General features: G+C 35.2%; 1 protein-coding gene across 2 annotated transcripts in view; it reads left to right on the forward strand.

Moving 5' to 3' along the window:
- fbxw7 (F-box and WD repeat domain containing 7) overlaps window positions 1–23,419 on the forward strand; it is a 218,485-nt gene that overhangs the window by 187,250 nt on the left and 7,816 nt on the right. For both annotated transcript variants that reach the window (XM_073842445.1, XM_073842447.1), the window contains 6 exons: window positions 2,660–2,798; window positions 6,024–6,158; window positions 8,710–8,833; window positions 9,376–9,512; window positions 11,976–12,089; window positions 22,118–22,299. In XM_073842445.1, coding sequence (XP_073698546.1) covers window positions 2,660–2,798; window positions 6,024–6,158; window positions 8,710–8,833; window positions 9,376–9,512; window positions 11,976–12,089; window positions 22,118–22,299 — 831 coding nt within the window. The remainder of the gene's footprint in view (window positions 1–2,659; window positions 2,799–6,023; window positions 6,159–8,709; window positions 8,834–9,375; window positions 9,513–11,975; window positions 12,090–22,117; window positions 22,300–23,419) is intronic.

Genomic DNA, 23,419 nt, shown 5'->3' on the forward strand with positions numbered 1-23,419 from the left:
CACTTTTTGCCTGGAAGACATATGTGACCCTGGACCACAAAACCAGTCATAAGGTTAAATTTTACAAAACTGAGATGTGTACATCATATGAAAGCTCAATAAATAAGCTTTCTATTGATATATGGTTTGTTAGGATAGGACAATATTTGGCCGAGATACATCTATTTGAAAATCTGGAATCTGAGGGTGCAAAAAAATGAAAATACTGAGAAAATCACCTTTAAAGTTGTCCAAATTAAATTCTTAACAATGCATACTACTAATCAAAAATTACATTTTGATATATTTATATTAGGAATTTTACAAAAAATCTTCATGGAACATGATCTTTACTCAATTTCCTAATGATTTTTGGCATAAAAGAAAAATCAATAATTTTGACCCATACAATGTATTTTTGGCTATTGCTACAAATATACCCCAGCGACTTAAGACTGGTTTTGTGGTCCAGGGTCACATATTGTTTCATATGGTCATGTGACCACGATAATAACGAGACAGTTTTGCTATCACGATATCACAATATTGATAATATCAGTACATCCCTAATTAAAATAGTAAATACTTATGGTAAATTATAATAATGTTTCACAGTATTACTCTTTAGAGTGTATTTTCAAATAAATAAATACAGCCTGGCTTAAGTATAAGATTTTTTTTTCACAAAATCTTATCAATTCCAAACTTTTGAACAGTAGTGTATATTTATTTTAATGTTTGATAATCCTCTATAAGCCTGGTTTTTGTCCACAAATTTTATGCATATTTTATAGCACAAATTCTGGATGGAAACACTAAGATGCTAATAAAAAAAGTGAGGCGAGGAAAAGGATAATAATTTTTACACATGCACAAACTGTCAGAAACACATTTACACAATAAGCTCCATGTTCCCAGACATATGGAATTGGCCTTGCTTTCCCAGTTTTGCATAAGTCTTCACGAAAATGATAATGTTCTTTAGAATGCATGGGATAAAAGTATAGCTTTTTTCATAAATGGTTTTCTTCTTCACCTAAATTAAATGAACAAATTTGATGGAATATTTTTTAACACTTTTTTTTTTAACAATTCTGCATACAGAATTATGATAAGCCTTGTTAGATTGTATCCATCTAATAATCTAGCTCAGCTAAAATGTAAAAAAAAAAATATTTTGCTGCCTTGCAAGAAGTAATATGTGACCCTTTTGAAATTGATATTTATACATCCTCTGAAAGCTGAATTAATATGCCATTCGTTGATGTATAGGACAATATTTGGCCGAGATACAACTATTTAAAAATCTGGAATCTGTGGGTGCAAAACAATAAAAATATTGAGAAAATTGCCTCTAAAGTTTTCCAAATTAAGTTCTTAGCCATGCATGTTACGTTTTGATATATTTTCAGTAGGAAATTTACAAAATATCCTCATGGAACTTTATCTTTACTTAATATCCTAATGATTTTTGTCATAAAAGCAAAATTGATCATTTTGACCCATACAGTGTATTTTTGCCTATTGCTATAAATATTCCCATGCTACTTTAAAACTGGTTTTGTGGTCCAGGGTCACATATATACATCAGGAAATGCAAATCTATCTTATTTTGGTCCCGCAACGACACAGAAATGACACACTGTTATTCTGAAACCCCTTAAACATGGAATCACCACCAGAGAGGTTCCTTAGTCGGCAAACCCAAGCTCGGCAGTCAGCTCTGACGAGCATTCATGCATTATTGTCAAGACGCAGGTGTTCTCGTGGTTTATATTAGAACAGTACACGACCAACCAGGCGGCAGTTGCGCGCTAGGTAATTGAAGCATCTTGGCATCTTGGTCTCAAATCCCATTAAATATGAATCCATTATGAAACGGACCTCACTACGTGCTCGCCTGCACTCTTCCCTCTCTCCTTCTCATCTGTTCGTTTCTTGCAAGGTATCCGTAGATAAGCAGAATGCAAGGAAGGAGTGCTGAATCGTCTTTTTGGTGTTAGTGTAGGGCCCCAGAGACACAAGTGCTGTAAGGACTGCTGACATGGGACAACGCTCTGTGTTCCTTTCTCACCACAAGTGGAAAGAGGAATGTGCTTCAGTTCATAATAGTTTGCATACATTAAATGCTTTTGAGCATTGGACTCTAAAATAGTCAAACCAGAAAAGGGTTTCCATGAATGAAACCGATGAAGATAAACATCTGAATGAATTGATTTGGAGCAGGTGGCTGAATAAAATCATGCAGCCTGATTGAGTTCTGAGGCTGAGGTAAATGGTCATGTTGTCTAATGTTGAACCACAACAGCGGCTCAAGAGAACTGTAGTGCTCATCTGGCACCGATTCAGGCCAACTCACCACTTTGGTTTTGGCTGTAATTCTCAAGCTATTGTTCTGAAATAAAGCCTCAGATTTTCATAGTAGCTCAATCCAAGAACCATTTTGTTTTGGAATCTTCCATAAACTACAGGCTTGCACTGGCCTTTTCATATCCTTGAATTACCACAATACAGATGTCTCTTGTCAGAGTGACTTACAAGTTATACACCAGAATGCCCTTAGAATGTTTTCTTGCTGCAAATGTTTTCATTTAATCTGTTTTAAATGTTATTTAGCCTCTTTCCTGCTCTTGACATCTAATTAGTTTCCTGTTTTCATCCTTCTTTCCTCACTAAACAGTCCCACAGGACTGCCGTACCCAGCCACCCCCACCACGTTTAGGGACATTCGAGCGGTCAATGGGCAGGGTCAGCAGAGACGACGTATCACATCCATCCAGCCTCCCACAGGCCTACAGGAATGGCTCCGCACCTTTCAGGTGAGCTCAACCAAACACTTTTGAGTTTGTTACAAGACTTGCCAGATGTGGTTATCATTGAACATTATCCACCTTTTTCTTCAATGCGAAAGTAAGCCTATGGGTGAAACTTCTGTTTTATTAGTAAACTGTAAACCAGTGTGCTCATAATTAAGATAATACTGTACATTAAAAAAATATGGTTAGACACACCAATTTGCAATATCAAACAGCAAAACAAACTGTTTATACAGCTAAAAATAGCTTGACCATGGATGTGACCGGAAGCCAGACCCATAGAATTTACAAATGCCTGCACTCACTCTTACAGGAGGAAAAAGGTGAATATAAAATGACCAAGCGTTAATAAATTTATATCACAGATGTGCATATATTGGCTATTTTACAGCCGCTTCAAATGTTGCAGTTGGAACAAAATGTGCAATCCGATTGTTTGCGCTTATAATAAGCCTTTACTACAATTTCTATAAGTTATATGTGTTACATGCAGTGGAAAAAAAATTGGATATTGCAGTGGATATTGTGGGCATAAATTGACAATTTGTTGCTATTAGTTATCGTTTCCTCTTTCAGAGCTTCTGCTAAAGATAACTTTTGTAGTCTTTGTTTTAATGTATTAAGCACCTACACTCTTAAAAATAAAGGTGCTTCCATAAGAACTAAAGAACCTTTCTGTTTTAAAAAAGGTTCTTTGTGGTAAAAGAAGGTTCTTCAGATTTTAAAAAGATGGGAAAGAGATTGAATGGTTCTTTGTGGAACCAAAAATGGTTCTTCTATGGCATCGCTTGAAGAACCATTTAAAGCACCTTTATTTTTAAGAGTGTATGTTACTGAGATTTGACTGAATCTAAACTTTATATTTAGGCACATATGGCCATTATGTCGCAAGTTTGCAACTATTTTGATCTTTATCATCATGTCACATCCCTCTTACTAGAGCAACAATTCAAGCCTCGACAGAAAGCTGAGGCTCCACCTCAGTCGGTGTTTGCTCTGCCTTGCAGATAATTACAGGCTTGATCAGTCCTCGGGCTTAACGAAGCTGCTCTGGCATGAAATCGCAGTTACCTGTGTTGACTGAAAGGATAAAGGAGCTTTCATCTAATGAGTAAAGTTTCGCCCAAGATATGTTCTTGCTTTTTCCGAATTAATTTTGAGAGTCATGGTAGATTTCAGTTTACTCAAAAAATCCTTTCATAACAGTGCAGTGGAAATGTGCATGTAATCCTTTTTGGCGTCAAAGGCGAGTTGTTAGATGATGTCTTGGACAGAATCAATAGTCAGGTACAACATCCTCTCGGTTGTGGTCTGTCTACGCCATTACGCAATGGGTTTCGGAAACGGTCTTGTTTATTTGCTCAGTCAGTGCTTGATGAGTTGCTTGTTTTTGTCCCAAGTTGTTGTAAAGCTTATTTCAGGAGGTGCAAATGACACCCCGCATCCCTGTGAGTCAGCAGCTTTACTGCTTCAGTATTGCTTACGTGATTCACATTAAATTTCTCATTTCTGCATTCTACAGTAGAAGCCTGTGGTGATATATCTTAGTGGCAGTTCTGTGTGTTCAGGGTTGAAGCCGGGCACTGGAATTGCAACCTTGTCATTTTTGCATGGAGTTCTGGCAGTGAATGTTAAATATGTGATTTTGGACAAATAAAACAACCTAAACGTCTGTGAAATTACTACAATTAATGTTTTTGTCTCTAGTTTTGCTTGGAGAAAGAAAAAGTAATCTATATTGATATTTTGATTGATAGAAATTATTACGAATTTATAAAATATATATAAACTCGCAATTCTGACTTTTTTTCAGAATTACGTGATATAAACTCACAATTCTAAGAAATAGTCACATTTTTTAGACAATAGTCGCAATTTTAAGTTTACATCTCGCAATTCTGACTTTTTTTCTCTGAATTGTAAGTTATGAAGTCAGAATTGTGAGATATAAACTCACAATTCTAAGAAATTAAGTTAGAATTGTAAAAAGTAAACTCGCAATTCTGGCTTCTCTCAGAATCACATGATATAAACTTGCAATTCTGAGAAATAGTCGCAATTATGACTTTCGCAATTGCGAGTTTAAATCTCGCAATTATTACTTTTTTCTCAAAATGGTGTTTCTCACAGTTGTCACTTTTTATTAGAATTGTGACTTTATATCTTGCATTTTTGACTTTATAACATGCAATTGTGAGTTAAGTGAGAATTGTAAGATTTAAGCTTGCGGTTTTTTAGAACATATCAGTCTTTTTTCCCCTCAAAACTGGACCTTGTAACTCGCAGTTTAGAGTTTTTATCTCACAATTCAGAGAAAAAAAAGTCAGAATTGCGAGGGGGAAAATGTCTAAATTGCAAATTGTGAGAGAAAGTCACAATAATCTTTTTTTATTTTTGATTCAGTGACTGAAACAAGCTTTCATATATTAGTATTAGTATTATTAAACTTGCTTACATTATCTAAACTTGCTCTTTGTAAGTGCATTATCTATAAAATTATTTTTAAAAATCCTTATCAAGTAATCCCAAATGCCAGTTTAATTAATACAATTTGGGATGTGTTTGGGATATGTATTTTGGGCTTAGTTTAATTAGTCGGCTTCAATTTAAAAAAAAAAAAATACACAATTGAATCTGGTTTTCCCTCAACTGTTTAATGTTTTCTCATTATTCAGAGCTGTGATGCTTGCATAAACACATATAGACATAAACCAGCCTGTGACAACAATGGCGAGTTCCCCCAGCTGAAGCGTTTCAGCAGTAAATTACGGGTGCTTTGCCTCCCCATAGTCCTCTTCTGTACATCCCTCTTCCATCATAAACATCCCTGAGCAATCCTCCTCTCTCATTTGATGCGCTTCAGAGCGGAATGACTTTGGCACAATCTCTCCGGTGCAGCACGTCCTCACTGAGAGCGAATTAAGTTCTGAGCACCATGAGATCAGCGAAACATTTTATTCAACTGGATAAAGTTGACCGCGGCTTAATATGAGGAGAACGAACCCTGGGAAGTTTCCAACAGCCCCAAGACATGAAGTCTGTTCTGTTTGACTTACAAGAACCTTCATGGTTAAGTTCCAAGCCAGAAGTTACCATTCGAGCGAATGGTGTGCTGCTGTAGCCAGCGAAAAATCAATCCTAATTAAAATGTAAATCTAAAGCTGTAAATGTAAATGGGTGCGGATATGCTTTTAAATGTTTTTGGTAACACGTCCTGGTGTGTTACAGAGCTGGAGTGGCCCAGAGAAGCTGCTTGCGCTGGATGAGTTGATTGACAGCTGTGAGCCAACGCAGGTGAAACACATGATGCAGGTGATCGAACCACAGTTTCAGAGAGACTTCATCTCACTCCTGCCCAGAGAGGTAAATATAACTCTTAATAAGTTCTTACATCTTAATATTCAGAAATTTAATCAAATGCACTCTTTTCCCGAGAAATACTGAAGGTAATTAAGTCAATACACTTATCTTTCAAAGTTTTGATGTTACTAACCTAGCAAACTTGGGCAAATCCAGTCACCTTTTCTTCAGTGCTGTATCAGCCTTGGAAAAAGAACTTCCCAGCTGGTAGTTTACAAACAATGTGCTCTTTATGTAGAAGCTGCATAGTCTACCAGTCAGATTAGATAAGACCAGATGAAGACAAATTTGTATCAATAGAGTGCAGGAGTCAGGTTCCTGAAGTAAAAATCCTATTCATTTTCTCCATAGTGTTACTGATTGTAATGATAACTTATAAACAGCTAAATTCATACCTACTCTGAGGAAAGAGATTGTTAATGAATACTTTGTTGAACCCGCTCGATTATAACTTTTTTTTTTAAATCAGGTCAGTGCAATTGACCCATAATTCTGCAAAGAATAACACCAGAATAACACTTTAGTGCTCACCCATTTTTATATGAATGCATATTTTGCCATTGACATAAAATATATTGTTTTTGAATATATAATCTACATTTTCAACTACATTTTTATATATATATTGTTTATTGTTGTCTGCACTACTACCTTTGAATTTTTGACAGTTTGTCACATACACTACCTGTCAAAAGTTTTTGAACTGTAATTTAATTTTTTTTTTTAATGAAGCCTCTTCTCACCAAGCCTCTTTTTTTTTTACTCAAAAGTACAGCAAAAAAAGTAAAAATGTGAAATATTTTTACTATTTAAAATGGTTTTCTATTTAAATATATTTTAAAATGTAATTTATTCCTGTGAATTCAAAGTTCAGAAGAACAGCATTTATCTGAAATAGAAATCTTTTGTAATATGTCTGATCACTTTTGATCAATTTGAGCCATCCTTGCTAAATAAAAAAGTATTAATTTCTATAATTTCTTTCCCATACTGGCCCATATTTTAGATAATGCTGATCTGTGGATCTTTCTATTCATTAAATCATCAAATTTACCTAACCATTTTAAATATTGATAATAATAATAATAAAAAAATCTTGAACAGCAAATCAGCATATTAGAATGATTTCTGAAGGATCGTGTGACACTGAAGACTGGAGTAATGATGCTGAAAATTGAGCTTTGATCACAGGAATAAATTACATTTTAAAATATATTCAAATAGAAAACAGTTTTTGCTGTATTTTGGATCAAATAAATGCAGGCTTGGTGAGCAGAAGAACATTCTTTAAAAAACATTAAAAATCTTACTGTTCAAAAAATGTTGACTGGTAGTGTTATGTATGATTTACCATTTAGCTGGATGGTTGGTTCATGGCTTTTATCTCTTTAGTTAATACTTTTAAAAAAAATGGAGAATGAATGGGAAAAATATTCTAGAGTTAAGGAAGCTGAAAAAAGTTAAACTGTATTCATCAAACATGCTCTCATGGCTGTTTGTATCAGTTTGGATTTGGTAAATTGTTTGCAAATTTGTATGAATTTGTACAGTCTCATTCATGAGTTAGGTTAGGAATGGACCTTCAGTCTCTTTTTTTATTTTATTTTAATTACATCAGTGAAACTACTAAAGCTCTGAACTCTAAGCAGTCCTATTCATTTCTCCTAATTTTAATTTTAACTCAGTCTTGCACTTATGGCTCTGACAGTTGACAGGATGGTGTTAGAGCATAGTAAGTGCTAGAGTTCATTTGACAGGCATGTCCTCTCTTACACCTCTTCAGAGAGATGTTACAACTCTCTCAGCTGCTATTCAGGAATATCGAGAGGAAACTCCCCCATCCCCTTCTGTTTCTCTGCTCTTTTTCTTTCTTTAATGGCAGCCCTCTCTTCCTTTCATCCTCTCATCTTCCTGTCACAGTTTCAGCTAGCCTTTCTTGTTCTCCATCACCTGTCATCTCGTCTTCCCTTTTCCTGGCTCTCCTCCCCATCAGGTTGTTTTTCTTCAGTGTCAGTGCAGTAGTATTCAGGGTGTGTCTGTCTGCCTGATTGAAGCAGATTGTGGAAAAAGCACCTCTAGGCTAATACTGTACACACAGTGGAATCTCAGACTGCAACCTTTATATTAGATTGCATAAGAAATGGTGGAACTGTTTGGACATGCTCTGTCTTCACTGAGGTCTTTGCAAAATTCAACACACTTCAGTTTTTTTTCCCTCCCTTTTTTTTTTTACTTCACAAAGTGTTGTGATCTAAAAACATTTTTATTGAATGTTTTATTGAATAAATTATGGCTAGTTATTAGTTATCATATAGAAGTGCTTTTAATTAGAACATTTTGATATTCTTTTAATGCTTTTGATATATTTAGATTTTATACTTTTCTAAAAGAAAAGTATTAGTATTAAAAACATACTAAAATTGGTTTCAGTTGTCTAATATTATTTAATCACTTCTGTCAAACTTTAATGTGTTTTTTGTAAAGTCCTATGCTGTATAAACCTATAAAACCTCTCTCCTGATGTCTGACTCTGTCTGTCTGTCTTGTGTTGTAGTTGGCCTTACACGTATTGTCATTTCTGGAGCCAAAGGATCTGCTTCAGGCAGCTCAGACGTGTCGTTACTGGCGCATTCTAGCAGAGGATAACCTGCTCTGGAGAGAAAAATGCAAAGAAGAAGGTGATTTCACTTCTTTCCACAAACTGTGACTTTGGAAATTCATCCCTTAACCACATGTATATGGTTAATATATGGTTTTATGTGACCCTGGACCACAAAACCAGTCATTAGGTTAAATTTTACAAAACTGAGATGTATACATCATATAAAAGCTCAATAAATGAGCTTTCTATTGATATATGGTTTGTTAGGATAGGACAATATTTGGCCGAGATGCATCTATTTGAAAATCTGGAATCTGAGGGTGCAAACAAATCTAAATACTGAGAAAATCACCTTTAAAGTTCTCCAAATTAAGTCCTTAACAATGCATATTACTAATCAAAAATTACATTTTGATATATTTATAGTAGGAATTTTACAAAAAATCTTCATGGAACATGATCTTTACTTAATTTCCTAATGATTTTTGGCATTAAAAAAAAATCAATAATTTTGACCCATACAATGTATTTTTAGCTATTGGTTTTGTGGTCCAGGGTCACATATATCATCATACTGAATCTTTAGTGTCACCAACATATAAGAAATCTGTTTTGCAGGTATTGATGAACCCTTGCACATAAAGAGAAGGAAGGTTATCAAGCCAGGGTTCACACACAGTCCCTGGAAGAGTGCCTACATTAAACAACACAGAATAGACACCAACTGGAGGAGAGGAGACCTCAAATCACCTAAGGTAGTGGTGTTTTTCACTTATTATTCTTTCTTCTAGAGATTTCAAATGTTTATGCCCAGTCTGTAAGGCACAGCAAATGGCACAAGTGTACATCGATACATCACAGGAAGTACATATTAATATATCTAGGGAAAAAATAAATATAAACTATAATCTTCATTTTAGAAGGTAAATAAGTTTAAGTATATACATAGTGTTTTGGTTTTTTTACTTTGAAAGAAAGAAATGAATATTTTCTATAGATGATAAATAGTAAATTGCTCAAAAGTGACAGTATAGATGTGTAATGTTGCAGATTATGTTACATAAATCCGGTTCTTTTTATTAATCAATGATTCCTATAAAAATAATCCACAAAAAGTTTTGAACATTCATAAGTACTATTTCTTGAGCACCATTGGGCGTATTGGAATGATGAACCTAAGTAATGGCTGCTGAAAATTCAGCTTTGCCATGACTGGAATTAATTATAAAGTATATTAAAATGGAAAACAATTGTTTAAAATATTTCCAATTGTAGTATTTCACAATATTACTGTTATTTTACTGTATTTTTGATTGAATGCAGCCTTGATGGGCATTAGATACTTTCAAAACTATTTAAAAATCTTACTACCCCCAGACTTTTGGACAGACAGACAGGTACACTACCAGTCAAAAGTTTTTGAACACTAAGATTTAAAGAAGTCTCTTCTGCTCATCAAGCCTGCATTTATTTAACCCAAAGTACAGCAAATATGTTTACTATTCAAAATAACTGTTTTCTATTTGAATATATTTTAAAATGTAATTTATTCCTGTGATTTCAAGCTGAATTTTTAGCATCAGTACTCTAGTCACATGATTCTCCAGAAAGCATTTTAATATATTGAATTGGTGCTCAAAAAACATTTATTTTTTGTTATGTTAAAAACGGCTGATTTAAAGAACAGCATTTGTTTAAAATGGAAATCTTTTGTAACATTTATGTAACATACATGTTTTTATAATCACTTTTGAACAATTTAAAGCATCCTTGCTAAATATTCATTTCTAAACATTGTTTCCCAAAAAACAAAAATACTGACTCCAAAACTACAAAAGCTTTTTATAAAAAAAAAAAAAATGCTGATCGTTTGAGCTTGCAATTCATCAAAGAATCCTGAAAAAAATGTACGCAAGTGTTTTAAATATTGATAATATTAATAATAAAAAATATTTCTTCAGCAGTAAGTCAGCATATTAGAATGATTTTTAAAGGATCATGTAACACTGAAGACTGGAGTAATGATGCTGAAAATGTAGCTTTGATCACAGGAATAAATTATGTTTTATAATATATTCAAATAGAAAACAGTTGTCTTGAATAGTAAAAATTTCAGTTTTTAATTTTACTGTTGTTGCTGTACTTTGAATCAAATAAATGCAGGCTTGGTGAGAAGAATCATCTTTAAAAACATTAAAAATATTACTGTTCAAAAACTTTTGACTGGTAGTATAGTCAGTATGTTTTTTTTTTTGTTTTTTTTTAAAGAAAAACAAATTATACAATAATTTGATCAAAAGTGACAGTACAGATTAGTCATGTTGCAAAACATTTCTGTTTCACAAAATTCCTGTTCTTTCTATTCATCAGTGAGTCCTGAAAAAATAATCCACCAAAATATGAAGTAGCACAGTTGTTTTCAACATTTTTTTTGGGCACCAATCAGCATATTAGAATGATGTCTGATCATGTGAAGTCTAAGTAATAGCTGCTGTATATTTGGCTTTGCCATCACAGGAGTAAATGATGTATAAAAAGAATATTAAAATAGAAAACGATTATTTAAAATTGTAGTAGTTCACATATGCAGCCTTGATGAGAATTAGGTACTTTCAAAAACATTCAAAAATCTTACCAACCCCAAACTTTTGGACAGACTACAGGTAGATTTGCTTCTACCCTTTTGCCTACAATTCATTATCCTAGTTCTTTGCTACAGTAAGACATAATATTAAATCGCTTTATTCACTTAGGCAGAATTGGCACTTAAAACTGATTTTTATTGCTTTTTATAGCCTTAGTCTTTGTCTATCTAATTTGGAATTCCTATTGAGAGACACCCATCAGTCTGTCACCTGGGGCCCAGGCCTGGAACAGAAATGTTTAAGAAATTACCTGCACCAGCCTGTAAAGAGCTGCTTAAAAAAATCACTCAAAGGTGCATTAGATGCCAAAAACTGGGATTCTTCTGTTACACATGTACACGCTTTAGCTGCACCACACCGACCGGCAACAGCAGTGGTTTACCTGACTCGTTTGTTGCCATGGTGACCATAAACCTGTGGGCTCCTGCTCATCTGTCATGTTATTGAAAGCTGCTGTGTCATTTGCCACATCAGCAGCATCGCATCATTCTCACACATCATCTAAAATACTAGCATTTCTGTTCATTTTGTAATCACTCCTTTTTCTCTCCTGTGGCTTTCCTCTACTTTCAGGTGCTGAAAGGCCACGACGATCACGTCATCACCTGTCTCCAGTTCTGTGGAAACCGCATAGTGAGCGGCTCAGACGACAACACACTCAAAGTATGGTCTGCTGTTACTGGAAAGGTGAGTTTTTATTTTTTTATTTTAAGCACATAGTAAAAGCATAAGCACTGATAAATACACAAATGTGAAACTGGAGCACAAAACCAGTCATAAGGGTCTGTTTTTTTAATTTTTTTTATTGAGATTTATACATCACCTGAAACCAAAAGTCGAGATACACTATTTGAATAACTGGAATCTGAAGGTGCAAAAAAATCTAAATATTGAGAAATTTATCTTAAAGTTGTTTTAAATGAAATTCTTAGCAATGCTTATTGCTAATCAAAAATTAAGTATTGAGATATGGTAGAAAATTTACAAAAATATCTTCATGGAACATGATCGTTACTTAATATCCTAATGATTTTTGGAATAAAAGGAAAACCGATAATTTCCACGCATACAATGTATTGTTGGCTATTGCTAAAAATATACCCATGCTACTTGCTGGTTTTGTGATCGAGGATCACAAATGTTTAATTTCATGAATTTTCGCGAATTAAAGAAAATATTCTGTTGCAAATCTACTGCAAAAGTTTTAATTACAGCAGATAATTCTGCTTAAAATGAGGTCAAACACAGTGATCAAATACTGTATCTATTTGGGTCACACTTACATATTAATGGTTAAAATAATTGCCTTCAAATCCACTATTCGTGTCAAAGATAACTTAATTTTCCTACTTGTGACTGAATAATTCAATGGTAAGATATATATATTGTGCAACTTAGCTTTCTTTCCCCCATTTTTATAAGGGTTGGTAGCTTTGCTTGAATTTTCTAAATGTTTTTAGATATTTGAGGTATAGATGTGCATAGATGTCTCCTCTCTGTCCTCCTCTCGCTCTGTCTTCTCACTATCTCTCTCATGGGAGGTGTGTTTTCATTGAACATGCTTGTACTGCAGCATCTCAGTTCATCCAGAAAACCTGCACATGACCATCTTCATCACTTATTCATATGAGAACGTGAGGAGTCATGTTCTGTTGAACACTGAGATGATCACTAACTACAAACACCATGTTTTTCTGGCTGACTGTCTCTCTCTCTCTCTTTCTCACCTCCATTCTCTGCCATTCCCTTCCTCTTGCACTTTAAGGATTCATTGCACTAGCTGATGCTGTGACATGGTCCTTGTGCTGGAAGTTTATGGCAGTTGTAAAATACTGTGTATGCGTTTTACTCATCACGAAGCGCTGCCCTTTCCATCCTGACCTCCATTTTCATTCAGAGAGTCTAATGAAATCTCTCCTTCTAATGTTCGCTATCATACTAGATACTAACGCAGGCGTGTGTTATCTGTTCGATTTTTCTCTCTACCGTCGTCCATGTGACTCTCGCTAGCCCGCTTTTCACAGAAGAGGATCTCAAATCATTCCCAAGGTTATCAGCCTTTGACCTTCTCTAATCAAATTTAGCGCACATTGATTGGCTCTCGTCTTATCACGGCAGAGACGTGATTGGTTCAGCAGCAACATGCTGTCTGATGAGAGACATCATCGTAGCAGATGGCAGATGCGCCATGATTAGGGTCATCGCTGCATATATGGCAGGCTGCCTTTTTGTTCCCATCATGCAGTGCTGTTTGCGGAGCTGTCGAAAAGAAGCACCAGCTTGAAAATGCTTGTAAAGCTTGGATCAGCTTCTGTTACTGAGAATTATATCCAAAATCTTTCAAATAAGGCTAAAACAGTCATTCGTCCAATCAGAGAGTGAGCAAACTATTTTGCATTGAATACGCATATATGCATGTTTAAAAATGTATTCATAGTTGTACAAATATTTGTAAAAACAAATGGTTTGTAAAGGATTTCAGAAGTAATTTTAAGCGCGATACCCAATGTCGTCAATAAATATTTCATATTGGCTAATAAAATATACATCTAAAATAAAATAAATAGCTAAAAGTTGTTCAATATGCAAACGTTTTTGAACAGTAATAAGAATTTAATGGTTTTTAAAGAAGTCTCTTCTGCTCACCAAGCATGTATTTATTTGATCCAAAGTACAGCAAAAATACAGCAAAGTACAGTAAAATTTAGAAATATTTTTACTATTTAAAATAACAGTTTTCTATTTGAATATATGTTAAAATGTGATTTTATTTCTGTTATTTCAAAGCTTGATATTTAGCATCATTACTCCAGTCACACGATCCTTTAAAAATCATTCTAATATTCTGATTTGCTGCTCAAAAACCATTATTATTGTTATTGTTGTTGTTGTTATTATTATTATTATTATTATTATTGTTGAATTAAAAAATTATTAGGTTTCTTTAAGTAGAAAATTCAGAAGAACAGTATTTATCTGAAATAGAAATATTTTGTAACAATATAAATGTCTTCATCATCACTTTGATCAATTTAAAGCATTAATACTAAATAAATACTAAAAAGTATTAATTTCTATAATTTCCCCAAAAAAATCACATTAGATTGATTTCTAAAGGATCATGTGACACTGAAGACGAGTAATGATGCTGAAAATGTGATCACAGGAATATATTAAATTTTTTAAATATATTTGTTGTTTTTGCTGTACTTTGGGTCAAGTAAATGCAGACCTGGTAAGATATTAAAAAATATTAAAACTCTTACTGTTCAAAAACTTTTGACTGGTAGCGTATATTATTTTAATTCAATATTTAAATTTAGTTAAATTATCATAATATATATATTTTAATTACCGCTATCAGATAATTTTATGGTGCCGGTGTATTGTTCACCCCTAATATGAAAGAGAATATAAATGGATGAATAGTGTCTCAAGTCTGATGCAATGCTTTAGAGAGTCCGTCGGCACTGACTGTGGCCAATTAAACAGGAAATGCTGTATCCTTTGAAGCGCCTGTCAGAGAAAGTGAAACAGGATACGATGGGATTTAGTGCGACTGCTTTTCTTCTACTGTTCTTTCCTACTTTCTATTCTATTTTCTGCCACTCACTCAGCTGTAAACTATTAACTGTCTGTTTGAGTACATTTATAATGTCCAATGCATTTTTTGTGTGTTTTTAAACATTTGTGTTTTCCACACCACAGTCACTTTTGATCAGCAATCTGCAGTCCTGTTGTCATGGCCACGGCCGCAAATGTTATTTCGGCTGCATTGCCTCTCTGAATCTGTGGATGTGGCCTCCCTCACTTCTTTTTCATTGCTTCGTTCTTCTCTTTCCGCCTCTCTTACAGTCTCTCTGTCTTCTTGACCTTGGGTCTGTTTACTTTTTCCTTTCGCTACACTTCAGTTCACCATTTAAGTGCTGTAAACCCCTGGAGCTCAGCAACGACGCTCACAGGCAGATACTCACCCTCTGAGACTAAAACCTTCTCGGGTTGGGATCGATAGCAGATCTAGACAAATAGGCTCCTGTGGGTCATGGGTCCAGATTTTGTACATCACCAACCCCCATATACACACATTCTCACACAAACACTTTTTTTTATGAGTTGAACTCCATTTTGTCTAAAGAATGAAAGTGTGTGCTTTCTCTTTGTATGGTGGTTGGATGTCTCATTGTCCAAGTTTCTCTCCATTCTTTGTTTGCTTTGCTCTCATATTGTCTGAGGATAAAGCAGGCCAAAGAATGTCATAGTGAGAAAATACTTGGAATTCCTTTGCACACAAGTGCTCCGTTCTCATTCTACTCATTATATTGCCATCCATTTTGGGTTTATAGATTAAAACAGAAAACTGCCATTTGCTGCTTTTTCACAAGCAAAAAATCTGTCCAAAGGGGCCTTTTTGCTTCAGTCCATCTGTTGGAAGCAGCAGGTTTCTTTCTGTGTAGGTAAGAAGGTGCCCTTCACTGCTGATTTGAGACCAGATTAACAGCTTTTCCCATAATAGATAATGTTTATTGGGAGTTGGCAACACCACCACCATGGGCTAGTTTCCTCTGTTTGTAGAAGTGATTCATGAATAACTTGGGAGAAGAATAGTTTCTAGAGAAATACTGATTGCTAAAAGTAGTTTTTGTATTAAAGATATTCTATCTATACACATTAAAAGCAGTTTTTGAGACATGTAGTCTTAACATTTAGTCTTTTTAAATAGTTCACTTCAATTGTTGGTTGAGTCTGACCCCTTTTGATATTTGAGTTCATGTACTTTCAGTTTGCTGGAAACTGATCCTGTAATTAAGAGCCATGCTCTGTTGCTTGAATTATTATTATCATACCCAGATTTGTAACATAACTGAAGAATTTGCCCATAAGAGTTATGAGCCTTGCTTGAGAATAATTTGACATACAGTTGAGGTCAAAAGTTTACATCCCCCTTTCAGAATCTGCAAAATGCTGATTATTTTACCAAAGACAGACAGATCATACAAAATGCATGTTATTGTTTATTTAGTACTGACCTGAATATGATATTTTACATAAAAGATGTTTACATATAGTCCACAAGAGAAAATAATACTTGAATTTATAAAAATTACCCCGTTCAAAAGTTTACATCCTCTTGATTCTTAATACTTTGTTATTACCTGAATGATCCACTGTTTTTTTTTTTTGTTTAGTAATAGTTGTTTATAAGTCCCTTGTTTGTCCTGAACAGTTAAACTGCCTGCTGTTCTTCAGAAAAACCCTTCTGAAGGGCAGTACTAAATGGAAAAAATACTGTATGATATTAAGGCAAAATAAGAAATTTCCATTCTGTTCAGAAGTTTTCACCTCTTGCTTCTAATTTATGGTCTTTCCTTCTGGAGCTTTAGTGAGTGTTTGAACCTTCTGTAATAGTTGCATATGAGTTGTCCTCAGTGTAAAAAGATGGATCTCAAAAGCGTACAGTTATTGTTGGAAAGGGTTACAATACACAAAAATGCTGAAATTTAACTATTTTCTCTTGTGGACTATGTGTAAACATCTTTAATGGAAATATCATCTTCGGGTCAGTACTAAATAAACAAAATGCATTTTGGTAAAATAATTAACATTTTGCAGATTCTGAAATGTAAATTTTAACCTCAACTGTGGATATGTTTTCTGCTGAATCTGAAAAGCTGTTTAGGAAGCGCTTGCATAACCACTTAATATATAAAATATAAACTGGTTGACAAATTGTTATTGCTTTAGAGCTAATCCCAGTATCATTAGCCAGGCATGAAAATAAGTAAATGTCTGAGCGACGCCTGATATGAACAGTAGATAAAGATCTGATGGGCGTTGTGGATTACAGACCATCTTCACCCGCACTAGCATGATAATGCTATTACTGGCCCCCTTCCATAGTAAATGAATGGGCCTCATGCTGTGTGTAATAGGAAAGTGATTCTGAGGAAAGATTAGGCTCTAACGCAGCATCCTGCTCATTTGAATGTGTGCCATGCTTGAGGATGTGTACACCACGATAAGCGTCTGATGAGGGATGAAATGTGACTGAAACATAAGCAAAGAGATGAGTTGTTTTGGATTAGGATCAAGTTAAGAATAGGGGCTTCTATGGTCTTTGGTTTTAATGTTGTTGTCTCCATGGCATGACCACCAAAAACGACACTGGCGTTTTAGAAATTTGCACCACTTCACAGATTATATGTAGCACTCTCTCTATCTCTGTGTGAGCTGTCAGACTCATCTCCCTGAGTCGAAAAGGATTCTTCCTAAAACTTCAAAGACGATCACCAACTCTGAAGCAGCGGAGGTTTCCTTTATGGACATGCCTGGCGTCTCGGTTTCAAAATGCCTGTGGAATATTCCTTATATAGTGACAGTGACACTTGGCCAACATCTCTCTCTCTTTCTGTCACATCACAACCAGCCCTGGGCTAAGACGTATTTAATCTGGCTTCACTGAGATGTGTCGACAGGATTTACCCCACAGCTCTTTTTACCTGTGCAGTGATGAGTGGCGTGGAAGGTTTTGGTGTCCACAAAACGTTATGTGGATGGCTTGAAAATAAGCCTAAATAAATAGTTAAAAGCCTTTTCACACTATGCTTAAAGCTGCATTTCCCACTTGTAATTTTGAAAGGGAAACCTAGCTAGGTATGTCCCTTTTTTTCAATAAGATGAGATGAGATTTTTCTAGCCTGGAAAGGTCATGCAGTGTCCTTTATAGTTATAGTTAATAGAAATGTTTTGTATGTGCAGTTATAAAATATTTATTTGGTTTAAATAAAAATCTCTTGAATGTTTAATCTCTCGAGGGAAGAAACATAGTTAAATAAATAAATGTATAAATACGGATAATATATTTGAACACATCAAAACCGTTTTTAAGATATGCAGTATTGGCTGAAGTTAGGGTTTCTTTAGGGGTGAGCAATATTACTAAAAAAAAAATCAAATAGATTCAAAACCACCATTTTTTTGTGGGAAAGTCATAATGATTAATGCTAAGTAGTGAATATAAAAATTATTATGCTCTGTTATACTGTTTTTTTTTTTTTTTTTTTTTCTCTGTAAGATCCCTTGGATGGATGGATGGATGGATGGAAGGATAGATAGATTAGATCTTGAAAAAAATTGCTAGACAGTTACAGCAAGTTTTTTGAAAACAAACAACTGATCATAAACATTCTCAGTGCTTACTTCATTAAATTTTCATAAGCCTTTTGTTTCATTTAGTTTCAGCACCTGAGGGGAAAAAAATATTGAACAGCGGCAACAAATGTTAACTGGAATGAAGTAGCATCTGTATTATGTTTGTACTACATTTCAGAAGATTTAAAATGACAAGTAATTTATTTTGCTAAATTTTTCCACAGATTAACTAGCAAGTATTAAAGCAGCTACTTGCGTTTTGTTCCCTAAGAATATGCAAACAAACATTAACCTGATGTTTACAAAGGTACAGTGTGAAATCTTAAAACTTTTCCAGGATTCTTTACTAACCAAGGGTGAAGTATGAATTCTGTGAAACCCTGGTTTTATATCAACAATTTCAAGTCCTAAATCCCATGAGACTGTTTATGCAATGTTCAAAAGCAGCTCTGTGCCTCTGGAGGTCACCTTTCGTGGAGATGTTTATACTGACGCAGGAGGCCTGGGTGTGACAGGGCGTACTGTAGAGAGGAGTGAGGAGGTCACAGGGAGAGTATGAGCATATGCGTTTGCTCATACTGTGAAAACAGCCCTCCGGCCTCCATCCCTCCTGTTTACTTCTTTCTTTCATCACATCTTTCACTCATTCTAAAGCCTTTTGGCTGCATTTCATGCTCTCTCCCCTCATTTTCGCTGCTTTATTCTGCTTTTAATTTCCTGCGACTCTCTCCTCCCCCTCCCTCGCTCTCTTCAGCCATGACTCAGACTGCACCTTTGGCTGACCACCAACTCCTTAACATGCAGACTGCAGCACTCCTGCCCAAACCCTCCACCCACTTCTGCATCAGAGAAACAAACACACCCAGCCGGAGATTACCTTCTTATGCTGATCCTGCAAATCATATATAATAGAAAATACATCTAAATCTGTTCTTGAATCAGCACAAACCTCTTGTTTGTGGCCTGATGGTCTTATCACCACGGCTGTAGATATTCAAATGGATTTTATGGTAGCTGTAGTTGGATAATTAGCTCCATTCATATGCATTGAAAATAGCCCAGTGTTATTTTAGTTGTTTATACTCTTATTGTGTGTTGATAAATTAGCTTTTTTTGTAATTTAAGTATTAGAAATTTTATATGCTATCTTTTTAGAACTTATTTGTGACCCTGGACCACAAATAAGTAGCATGGGTATATTTGTAGCAATAGCCAAAATACATTGTATGGGTCAAAATTATTGATTTTTCTTTTATGCCAGTAAAGATCGTATTCCATGAAGACATTTTGTAAATTTACTGCCATAAATATATCAAAACTTTTTTTCTTGATTAATAGTATGCATTGCTAAGAACTTCATTTGAACAACTATAAAGGCGATTTCAGATTTACAAATAGTTGCATCTCAGACAAATATTGTGCTATCCTAACAATCCATACATTAATGGAAAGCTTATTTATTCTTATATTATGTATAAATCTCAATAAAAAAGACTGACCCTTTTGGGGTTTTTTTTTTTTTTTTGGTCCAGGGTCACATTTTAGAGTTTTAGAGCTTATATCATATTTAAATTTAAAATATCAACAACATTGGTCTAACCTCTAACCAACTGGTCTTTCCCAGAAAGCTTGGTACTAATTTGGTTTAGTGATGTAATATGGCGGTGACTTGCTAGGGTTTGCATTCAAGACTCTTTTTACCCATCTGTTTACACAAATAGCCATCAGCCTTTGTTGGCCCCAGAAACATTTTGTCCACGAGAACCATTTCGCACACTATCATTTCCTTTGTTTACCTTGTATACCCTCCTTTAACTCCCTTTACAGAGCCCAGGCTCAACAGCTTAACTGTATTTACCAGACAGATGTTGTCGAAACTACAGTTCCCACAAACCATTGTAGTCTGTGGTTGGATAATGAAAAGCTTTAATAATGGTGCTCTTCCAGATGGGAGAGGACTTTTTTGGTATGAAAATGGGAGGGTTAGAAATGAAAACAGCTGCTCCAAACAGTCTGCTCACCATCTGAGACACGAATATGCACGCCAATGCTGGCCATTCAGAGATACGGTGGGTTTCGATCACAAGGACGAGGGTGTTGAAATGCGAGCCGCTTCAGTCCGACGAGCGCGATGTGGATTTTTGGAAGGAGACTAAACAAAATAAGCACTGGCACTTTACCGCCCCGGCCGCAATTTGCACGGTATCTTCTTCCCTAAGATTAGATGTGGACTGTAAAATGAGTGGAATTTGGAAGGGGTTACTCAAATGGATTTAAACCTCGATCCTTGGCTTCAAACATTTCCCACCAGCCACTCAAACGGAATGCTAATCTCTATGCCTCATGGGTGCCACAGACTTGCTCTTTTATGGTTTCTCAACGGGCAGATAAACAGACACCTAAGCCATTTGGTTTCAAAGGTCCTCTCCCAGACACAGCCTGAGCAGGCTGTAATCGCCTGAGAACACGGCCTGAAAGCTTTCTGTGCTCGCCGGCATTATTTAAACCACCTCGACATTCCATGGGAAAGATCCATTGCCTTAGTAACACATACTCATTATGGAACACAACACCTCATGCATAATGCAGTAAGAAGTGCATTAATATTCATGATTTCACCCCCTCCCTTTTCTCTCTGGCATGTTATGGACACTACAAATGTGAGTGGAGCAGCTTTTGATCACAAGATGATAAGAAATTGTCTTTGAGCCACTTTTCATCGCGGATTGTTCAGAGATGACATCCCTGTTGTTCCTCCAGTTCCCTTGAAGAGCTATGCTGCTTTTAACCCCTTCATTTTACCCTCCAATTTGTCATTTTTTGCTAGTACAGTAATGGTTTGAAACGACTGTTAATTGGTTTAATTTTCTCAGTAGTTGATCTTTTGTTCCATCGACTGCCACATACGGCGACGGAACAAAGCAAAACGCGTTAAAACGCTTGAAAGCCCCGGGTGTCTTGGAGGTTGGTCACCGCTTCTGAAGATTAATGATGCATTACAGTTGATCATGATCGAGATGGAGACAGAAATAGGAGCAGCTGCATTATGAATTAAAGGCCTTGAGACCTCCTCTTTCACATCTCCTGGGTTTATCACCCCTGCTTTTATCGGTCATGGTTCAGAGGTTACGCCTTTGACACTTGCAACACTTTCCACTTGCCTCATAACACAATGAAATCACCAAAGGCACCTTTGATTCAGTGTTTGCCTCTGGAATTAAATTGAATTTGGTTTAATTATTTTTAGAGGAAATGGGCCTTAGCCTTATGGATTATTCTAAGGGAATTCTCTCATCATGCTGATCAATATCTAATATATCATATGAGCGTTTCTATTTCCATTAACATTGCTTCCTGCTTCGAATGGACTGTAAAGTTATTTGATGTATGTTGATAAGCAGACGTTATGTCTTGGGTAAAGGTCAAAGTGATGGATCAGAGTGCTTATAATTACTCCAGGCGTTGGGTAATTTATTTGAAATTTTTTTGTTGGCCTTTCTTTCAGAGTTGCTGATATGTAGCATTGTAATTCAATTGATTTACCTTCATTTGTCATCTTTCGCCAGTGTTTGCGGACGTTAGTCGGCCACACCGGAGGGGTCTGGTCCTCTCAGATGCGAGACAACATCATTATCAGTGGCTCCACAGACCGAACGCTGAAGGTCTGGAATGCAGAGACGGGAGAATGTATCCACACGCTGTACGGTCATACCTCAACAGTGCGCTGTATGCACTTGCATGAGAAAAGGTAATGTATTGTGAAAAATAAAATTTAATATTAATAAAAAATCAGTTTATTTTCAGCCATTACGTCAGTCTTTAGTGTCACATGATCCTTCAGATCCTTCATTTTATATTTTCAATAATCATCACTAGTTTTGTAAGCCAATAAGTAATTTTGCTTTAAGCATATTAAATGGAATTGAACAGATTTACATGAATTAAATGCAATGTAAATACTGTAGTAAATAGGTTATTATAGTTTTTATGGGAAGATCAAAAAAGTACCAATTTTATACATTTGTTTCAATGGTTTTTTTTACCCACTATGGATTTTTTTCTGAATTCCATAAAAAATAGATATTAAAACATTTGAATTTTTTTTAATCAATTAATTTAAATATTAAAGATAATGTAATGAATTAAAAAAACTGTGAAACACTGATGTAGAGTATCAAATTTGAATAAACAACTACCATTCATGAGTTAATTTACTTTCAAGCATTATATACTGTACATTACATTCTACTTTAAAGATAATTCTCTTCAATAGCAGCAAACAATACATGATTGTGTGCTAGCTAAACCACACAGTTCCCATCTGGTTTCAGCTGTACACACTGACCATGTAGACTATTCATATACAGTCAAGGGGCTTTTCTTCTTTATGCTCTGTTGTAAATTACACAATTGCTTGTCTGACAAATATTCTCAGTGTTTTCAATGCCTCTAGGTCTATTGGTGTGCATATTTTCCCTTTGTACCGTGCATGATTGCTTATTTTGTGCAATGACCGCAGGCTTCATTCAACAACAACAATAGTAGTTTCTGTTTGTAGCTCTTTTCTTCACCAGCACCAATTTTAATGTTCATTTTACTCGTTTTAAAAAATATATACATATTTATCAAACTTGTGTCCTAGGGGTCTGGTTTTGTAAGCAAATAATGTTTTTCCTTTGATTTATGTAATGCTATAAGCAAACACATCCCTCGAAGGTACACAGAATCGACTGTGGTAGACTGCTGAATTAATGCCTGATTAAATTCTCCCATTATAAGTTGAGAAAGAAATCATTTAAACAGTATTGTATGAAACTTTTAATGCAGGTACACTACTTTAAGACTCTGGGAAGTAAACCCCTTGGTTT

Source organism: Garra rufa, chromosome 6 (assembly GCF_049309525.1).
Source record: "Garra rufa chromosome 6, GarRuf1.0, whole genome shotgun sequence".
Lineage (NCBI taxonomy): Eukaryota > Metazoa > Chordata > Actinopteri > Cypriniformes > Cyprinidae > Garra > Garra rufa.